Source organism: Microtus ochrogaster, chromosome 22 (assembly GCF_000317375.1).
Source record: "Microtus ochrogaster isolate Prairie Vole_2 chromosome 22, MicOch1.0, whole genome shotgun sequence".
NCBI classification, from domain to species: Eukaryota; Metazoa; Chordata; class Mammalia; order Rodentia; family Cricetidae; genus Microtus; species Microtus ochrogaster.
The window spans coordinates 34,589,289-34,598,342 of NC_022023.1; the positions used below are offsets into that span (position 1 = coordinate 34,589,289).

At 43.2% G+C, this 9,054-nt stretch overlaps 1 protein-coding gene across 1 annotated transcript in view; it reads left to right on the forward strand.

Annotated features, from left to right (window-relative positions):
* The first annotated feature begins 2,955 nt into the window (after positions 1 to 2,955).
* LOC101993157 (zinc finger protein 431) overlaps positions 2,956 to 9,054 on the forward strand; it is a 33,027-nt gene continuing 26,928 nt past the window's right edge. Inside the window, 1 exon segment of the mRNA XM_013350254.2 lies at positions 2,956 to 3,051. Within this exon segment, the coding sequence (XP_013205708.1) occupies positions 3,049 to 3,051 (3 nt within the window). The 5' untranslated portion in view covers positions 2,956 to 3,048.

Genomic DNA, 9,054 nt, shown 5'->3' on the forward strand with positions numbered 1-9,054 from the left:
GAAAAGTAAAGCAGTCAAGCCACTAGAGAAGTCTTACTTTTACCAAGGCTGAGTGACCGCAAACTAAACAGACAGCCTCTTTCTCCTATCATTTTATATTCTCTCTGGTGCTGGGATTAAAGGCATATGGCTCCCTAGTACTGGGATTAAAGGTGCAGGTCACCACCACCTAGATCTGCTTCTGCATTGATCTTGTGTAGTCCAGGGTGGTCTTGAACTCACAGAGATCCTTCTGACTCCATCTCCCAGATCCTGGGATTAAAGGTGTGTACCACCATTGCCTGACCTCTAGTGGCTTTAGCTTTGCCTCTGGTCTTCAGGCAGGATTTATTTATCAAGATACAAATGATATACCACTACAATTTCTGGTGCATACTTTTAATCAAGCCTTCTTATTGAAAAAATAAAAATCATAGCATGTTTTTCACAGCTGGTCTGATGCATGGCTGACTGTGAACCTGGCAGATTTTTTTTCTGTCCTTTCTCAGTTTCATAGCAAATCTGACTAGTGCCTGAAAAACTATACCTCCACTCCCATGAAGGTGGTCAGAGTTGCTCGGATGGTCCGAGCAATAGTTCTAAGTACCACAGTTCTCTTTCTCTCTGGGATAAACTCTTTTTGGGAGCTTATCTCTTCACTCTGCAGGCTGCCATAGTGCTACCAAGGGCTTGGGGGTAGGGTTGGCTTGCCAGTCCAGACATTTACTCAGGCAGTGTTCTGAAGGAGTTCTATTTTGGCCAATTGTTTAAAAACCATATAGCTAGCTATTTTTTTTTTTTTGAGTTTTTAAGTTTTGGTGATTTTTGTTTTTTCTGTTTTCAGTTTTCTTTTCACAAATTCTAAATTTGAGCCTTTTAGATGTGTGTGGACACACATGCCACAGCACATGCGTGAAGGTCAGAGGCCAAGTTGGGTTGATCTCAGGCCCTCAGACTTGATTGCAAGAGCCTGTGCTTGCTGAGCCAACTGGCTGGCTCCTGCCACAGTCCTCCTTTCTAGCTCATCTGTTTCAGTATATTGGTTGTAGCTACTCTGTTTTATTTTGGGGGTAGAATACTCATTCTAGAGCTCTCCTATGCTTGGCAAGCACTTATCCACTGAGGTTTTAACAAAATGTTATCTTGAGGTTGGGTCTGGTTATGTTGCCCATGTTTTTTGTCAACTTAGTCCGTAGAACCTGTGATGCTCCTGCCTCAGCCTTCCATCTGGTGGGATTGCAGGACTGCACCACCACTCCCAGCTCTAAATTCATGTGAGAAATTAGCAATTTGAATCTGTCTTCTTATAAAAGTAGCTTAAGGAAGAACCAATTATGGTTTTTAATATTAACTTTTGGTGTCATTAATGTTTTCTTATTTCCTATTATGTCAATTTTACCCCCAGCCTCGGCTAGTCTTTCAAAGCCTTTCTTTCCATGCATCCATCCCTTTGTTTCCATTTTTGTACGTGTTTTTACTTAGGTTTGAGTTGGGCGTTTTGGGAGCCAGGCCAATCTAAGGCTCTCCTGATGAAAGCTCCAAGGGAACCCTAGTTCTCTGTGTTTCTCCAAGCGCTGACTTGCCAAGGTCTGGTCCAGTGCTTGAGTGAGCATCTTGAAGGAGACACAGGAAGCAGGCTCTTTAGCCCAAGAGGCTGTTGTTATGTGACATTCCTACTGTGAGCTCTGCCTGAGGTGCCCCATGTTCCTCTAACAATATGTCTTAATTAGTTTTCTGCTGACGGCCCTGTTCTGCCCCTACAAATGGTGCATCAAATGTGTACTTTTTAATAAACTTTCTTAGCATGAGCTATAAGCTTATGTACGACTGACTGGCACCTCCCTGGCACCTTATCTTCAGTACCCCAAACCCTTGGTGTTTTGTGTCATAGATTGAGCTGGTTTAAATTTTTGATGTCCTGTCTCCACGTACCCAGTGATGGCATGATACACCATTGCCACCACAGACACCTGGGAATGTGTCTTTGTTTGCATAACAACGTGTAGCTGAGGAAAGCAGGAGCAGTTCCCTGAGCCTTATTGAAATTGCTAATGGGTGGTGAACTTTAATACGGTGGTTTAAATTTGACCCGGATGGACTGGGTGTCATTTCAGCAGTCAGACAGGGGGACCACTTCAGTGTTGGTGAAGTAATGAGTTATGCTAGATTCTGTGAATGGGAGAAAAAAAGAAAATAAAAAGGACAAGACTGGTCCCACGTTTAGCCACCAGAATGAAAGCAAACAAAAAACAAAAGCAAAACTAAAATAGCAAAGGACCTGACTGCTTCTAGGTCTGGTAGAGGAGAAAGTTTGTTTTTGATAATGGGAAGATGTCGGGAGAGGCAGGGACATCTGGGAGAGGCCAGAGTGGACATGAGCCTGAACCACATGAGAGGAGGAGGAAGGGGATGGGGGAGAGACAGACCGAGAGGCCAGGAAGGTAAAGGGTAGATGATAAACAAAAACAAAAACAAACCGGGTTATCAGATTGGGTAGATTATATAGGGTAGAGCAGCTCAGCTACTGGATTGGAGAACTTCAGGGGAGAGGGGAGCATGACAAACATACTCTGTAACCAAGTAAGAACTGAAGGAGGCAAGGAGAACATGGCACCCAGCGTCTGCTTTTATACTTTAAACATACACTTTAGCCTTTTATCCTAGGTTTGAGTCCTAACACTCTGTGCCCACGAGGAGGAAGAAGTGACTACTGAGTAGAGAAATAGTTCAGAGAAGACTTTGCAGTCCAGGCCCAAGTTCTGCTGCATCGCCAGTCTCGGCAGGTCTGTGACAATTCTGTGCCTGGGGTGGCAGCCAGGGCTGGGAACCACTGTGCAGAGTTCCTTCACAACACCCTGTAAGGGAGTTGCTCCTGTCACTCAGATCACATTAGCCAATCAGAACTCCTAAGCGGACTGCTAGTCAGAATAGGGGAGGGCATTTCCGGTCCACATACTGGAGACTGCAGCTCTGGACTCCGGGACTGAGGGAGACTCCTGTGTTCTTTGTGCCGTGCTGTGACCTGCGGTCGGGAGCTCTGGGGAGAGCGGGGCGAGCTCGGAATCCGCCATGGTGAGCGAGGGCCGCCGTCCCCAAGCGGGGTGGAGTCGCGTGAGCCGGTGTGGGGTCCTCCCGGGGCTGTGGGAACCGGCGGCCGGATTCTGCGCCCCTGAGGTCCGTGAGGTCCCTGCAACAAATAACTTCCATCTGCGGGATGCGGCTACGGCTGCATCTAACACGATGGGGTACTGTACATGCCTAGTTCCTTATTGTGACGGCACCATGCAGCGTGCGCGTATGCACCACTTTCATCATTGCCTTGAAAAGCAGATGACAGAGCTACTTTCTCTAATGTCTTCTAGAAGTTCTGCACTTGGCACTGAACATTGAGGTGTAGGATCCGACTGCAGTTAATTCTGTGCAGGGCATAAAGTCTGTGCCATTAACACATCTGCACGGAGATACCAGGGTGGACCAGTCATGTGTGTCAGTAAGGCCAGACTTACTGGGTTTCTTGGCTTCATGTGTTCAAATCGACACTGTTTTAATTGTTATTTTGTTTCTAAATTTTCTCTTATGTTCCGCTGAGCTGTTTATTCTTTCCCAGACAGAACAATCTTCATTGCAGTTGCACGGGAAGTTTTAAAGTCAGGTGGTGTTACTGTGTGCTATTACTCCGTCTTGTGTTGACCAGTGTTTCATTCATGATGACTTTTGCCATCATTTTTCTGTTGTTGATAGGAAGATTGTTAGACTTTTGTTAGACTTTACTGGAGTGTTGCTGAATCTATAGCTCAGATTCTGTGCTGAAATAATATTTAGGCTTCCTGTTTACAATCATGTAATTTCTCTCTGATCAAGTTTCTTGATTTCTTTAATTACATAGGTATAGTTTTGGTTACAGATATTTGTCACATTTCTCTGCATTTTTGACTTGTTTATCTGTGATGACCTATAAGAGAATATGAGAGCATGTATTTTTAATTTTTCTATATTATTTTATTTCATGTGTATGAGTGATTTGCTTGCATGTATGTATGTTGACCACATGTGTGTTTGGTGTCCACAGAAGCCAGCAGGAGGCATCAGATCCCCTGCAGCAGCATCTAGGGGTGATTGTGTGCACCATGTTAGTGCTGGGCACCAAACCCAGGACTTCTACAAGAGCAACAGTGGTGGTACCTGCTGAGCCACTACTCCAGTTGTAAACCTGACAGATTTCCAAAACTTTGTGTGTGTGCATGCACAAGTACACGCTGAAAAGCCGGTGTCAAGAGAGCTGAGGTTTGCTTAAAAATCTGTGTTTGGGGTTTGAGAGATGACTCAGTAGGGATTCTGGTTAGATTTGGTCAGCTTGCCATAAGCTAGAGTCAGACTGGCCTGTAGGCAAACCTATAGGGTATTTTCTTGATAGTGGTTGATATAATAGGGCACTGTGGTTGGTGCCACCCTGGGCAGGTGATTCTGAGTTGTATAAGGAAGCAAACTGGAGCAGGCCATGCTAGCAGGGGCAGTCAGCAGCATTTCTCCAGGTTGACAGCACGTATGGAATGTGTCAGCCTGTGGTGTATATGAGTTGGCACATCTTTTCCTAGACAGATCCTCTCTTTATTTGGTCGAGCTGGAGACTTGTAATTACTGAAGGTATTTTTCTCAATTAATCTTTCCGTGTGTGGCATGATTTCTCACTGTGATGGCATATTTCCAGAACAGCTGCACCTTCAAGCTTTCAGAACAATATTTTAAGACAAAGTTTGTTATGTTGCCTTTCTCTGCCTTGATCCCAGGGTTGAGGCCCACAGAGCATTGACCCTGCTGTCCTCCTGATTCAACCTCTTATTTTTTTTTTTTTTTTTTTTTTTTTTGGCACAGGGCTTTTGTTTATTTTTCATGCTGATCCACAGGTAGATAAGATGGTGACCTAGAGAGGGAGGAGACCTGGGGAATGGGTCTTGGTAGGAAACAGTGTATTGTAATTCAATTCTGCTTTGAAGTGCTTGCAGGTGAGCCGAATCAGCAGTTTTATTTACAATTCTAGAAAGACTAAGGACAGAGTCTTGTAAAAGTACATTTATCATTTCTCCAGAGAGAGAGAGAGAGAGAGAGAGAGAGAGAGAGAGAGAGAGAGCCTTGACAAAGTGCACGACCTTAATGATTATTGCATACAAGAGATGGGTACCCGAGTATGCACTGTTTTCTCCACTCTTGGTGAATCCTGGAATGGGAGCACCCACCCTGCCTGCCCTCTCCCCTACCCAGGTGTTCTGTGGTGGCTTCCAATGCTGAGTTAGAGCTAAATGAGCTTCTGCCAACAATGAGTTGAACATCATCAGTAGCGTCACTATGCCCTGTGAGGCCCAAAAATGCCCCCATGAGTACACTTCTCAATTCTTGATGAAAGGTTTGTAGCACCATACGCGTCTAAAACTCCCCATTGGAGTCACAGAGTGGGCTGTCCACTGCAGTGATAGGAAAGGTATTTGTGTGGAACACAGCTTCTCCATTGAGACCGGAATAGAAAGAATGGTTTATTGTATACATTGCGGGGGAAACTAGGCTAGGCCATAGCTAGATTAGAGGGTGTTTAGTTCTTTGACCTGTAGGTGCTTCTGTTTTAAAACAGGATCTGATTGGTCAGAGTGAGCACCTTTCTGTCTATTTTTCAGTTTGCATTAACTCATAGCCTGTGCATGAAGGAAAACCAAATCTGTGGGTGCACAATTTGGGGAGGTTACCTTGAGCCACTGAAATTTCCAATTGGGTGACTCTCTCATGTTGATCTATAGAGACCTGGTTGTCCCAGTTTAGTCAGGTGAGAGGATTGAGATGCTAAGCGTTCGGCTGTGGCGTGTGTGTTGGCATACAGTACTCAGCGGCTGACATTTTACACAACGCAGGGTCATACAGTCTCTTATGATCGTAGACGTGAGTTCTGTGCAGGATGATGAGTATAGATCTGTTTGCATTCTTCTACACGCAGACATCCAGTGTGACCAGCACCATTTGTTGAAGATGCTGTCTGTTTTCCAGTGTGTATTTCTGGCTTCTTTATAAAAACCAGATATCCATAGGAGTGTGGATTCATGTCTGGCTCCCCAGTTTTATTCCATTGACTGAGGTGTCTGTTTGTATGCCGATACTGTGTGGTTTCTATTGCTGTGCATCTGTAGCACACATGCACACATGGAGGAACGGGGAGACCTCCAGAAGTTCTTTTATTCTTCAGAATTGCTTTAGCTATCCATGGTTTTCTGTTTTTTCGTTTGAAGTTGGGAGTTTTCCTTTCAAGGTTGTAAAGAACTGTTTTGGGCTTTTGATGGGGATTGCATTGAATCTGTAGGTTGCTTTTGGTAGAATTGCCAATTTTACTATGTTAATCCTATTGATCCATGAATGTTGGAGATCTTTCTATCTTTTCATATCTTCTTCGGTTTCTTTCTTCAGAGACTTGTAGTTTTTATCATAAGAAGTCTTCTACTTGCTCGGTTAGAGTTACTGTGAGATATTTTGTATAATTTGAGGCTATTTTGAAAAGCATTGTTTCTGTGCTTTCTTTCTCAGCCCCTTTTCTATTTGTTTATAGGAGAGTTACTGATTTTGCAAGTTAATTATGTATCTAAACTACTTTGTTCAGAGTGTTTTTCAGCCATAGGCATTCTGGGGAAATTTCTAGGATCTCTTACATATCCTATCACATCATCTGCAAATAAAAATACTTCAACTTCTTCCTTTCCAATTTTATCCTTTTGATCTCTTTCAGTTGTTTTATTGCTCTAAGACTTCCAGTTCTATATTGAGTAGACATGGTGAGAGTAGACGACCTTGTTTTCTTCCTGATTTTAAACAAATAACATTGAGTTTTTCTCCATTTAATTTGATAGTGGCTATAGGCTTGTTGGAAATTGCTTTATTCTGATTATGTATGTTCCTTGTATCCCTTGTATCTCTGCAAGACTTTTGTCATGGACGGGTGTTGGAGTTTGTCAAAGGCCTTTTCTCCATCTAATGTGATAATGTAATTTTTTTCTTTCTGATTGTTTATATGGTAGATTACATTTCCTGATTTTTGTATCTTGACCCATCCCTGAATGTCTTGAATAAAGACTACTTGATCATGGGTAGATGATCTTTTTGACGCTCTTGGATTTGGTTGTTGAGTGGTTTATTGGCAACTTTTGTATCTATGTTCATAAGGGGAAAAGGTCTTTGATTCTCGTTGTTGTGCCTTTATGTGGTGTGGGTTTCAGGGTAACTGTTGCATGGAAGCTAGGGTGCTGGGGGTGTAGGTCATGGGTAGAGCACTTTTAGTATCTATGATGATGTAAACAAAGACAACTAGACCGTGCTCTTAAATAGCAATGGTCAACCCCATACTACCACTGATACAGCTACACGTTAGTGATGAACTGGATTTTGGTGGGCTTTCGTCCTCATTACAGGACTTGAGTGACTTGAATGAGACTCATGGTCAACAAGGTAAGCTGTAAGGTGGGGTGGGTGGAGCGTGGCATGTACCCTTCATCGCGACCCTGGGGATGGGAAATGAAGCTGACTCCTTGCTAAGTTTGAGGGTATGAATGACTTTGCTTGTGAGACTGTGGATACCGTTTAATTTTTAAAATGATAATTATTTGTTTACCAGTTTGTATGGTGAGGGGATCCCAGATAACAGCTTACATGAGTTGGTTCTTTTATTTCCTGTATGTGGGTCCTTGGGATCAAAAAAGTCAGAATTCTCAGCCATCAGGAAGCTGGGTAGGAAGATCAAATCTGAGGCCATCAAGCCTATCATCCTTTAACCACCTTGTCATACATTTTAAGTTCCTGACTGTACTCAGCCCTCACACCTTTATTACCCTTAATCTGCCTAGTCGGTCACCTCTGCAGTTACAGGCCAAGTTCAGTCCCAATGGATTATTTTTTCTCACATCAATGGTATACTAAATCTGTCTTACCCAGAGGCTGCCTTTACTTTGACACTCCCCAACTCCTAACCTATTCTATAGCATCCTAGCCTTACAAACACAAACCTAATCCTCTCATCTTCCTGATTCTGACCTTGAAATAGCTTCGTATGATACTAAAATAACAAGGCAGTGGGTACCAGCATCTTGACACTACCGTCTCTCTCAGGTTTTACTTTTGGCCATTTGTTGTTAAGGATACCAAAATGCCAAGTGCATCCTGTAAATTCTTTTCTTTATAGCTAATGATGTTAACAGCATCCTTTTAATCCCAGTGTTCTGGAGGCAGAGTTAGAGTCCTCTGAGTTCTGGCCATGGTCTAATGGTAAGTCTCATTCTAGCAAGAATATACAGTGTAATACTGTCTCAACAACGTAACCAAAGGACGAAGAATCAAGGCTGCGTTTGATTTGATAGCTTGGGCCGAGGAGATGACTGAGTGAGCAAAGGTGTTTGTGGGCATATGGAGCACATGATAACCTGAACTCAGTCTCCAAAGCCCGTGGAAAAGCTGTAAGGAGAGACTCCACAAAGTTGTCTTTTGAGCCCCACAAGCACCATGGTGTGCAATGCCCCCTCCCTCACAGAAACACAGGAACAAAATATTTTTAAAGTGAGACAGGCTGGCCTTGTGGTGAGTTTTATGTGTTGTTCCTGCACCATGGGTCCAGAAGATCCTGTGTTTCTGTTCTTAAGATATTAAATTTTATTTATGTGTATGGATATTATTCATATATTGTATGTGTGTGCACCATATGCATTCAGTGCCCTGAAGAATCTAAAAGAGGGTGTCAGGTCCTCTGGGACTGCAGATTCAAGTCGTTTTAAGTGGGCATGTAGATACAATGAATTGAAATTTGGTCCTCTACAAGAACAGACAGTGATCTTAACATGGTGAACCATCTCTCCAGCTCTTTATTCAGAAAGCGCTAATGTATTTTTATTCCCAGGAGCAACTTAGGACTCAAAATTAGGTCAAAACCATTCATTGCAGGCTGTTTTTTTTTTCTTTTTTTTTTTTTAGTTTTTTTTTTATTAAGAAAGAAAAAAAATTTTCCGCCTCCTCCCAGCCTCCCACTCCTCCCACTCTTCCCCCCCTCCCAACCTCCCC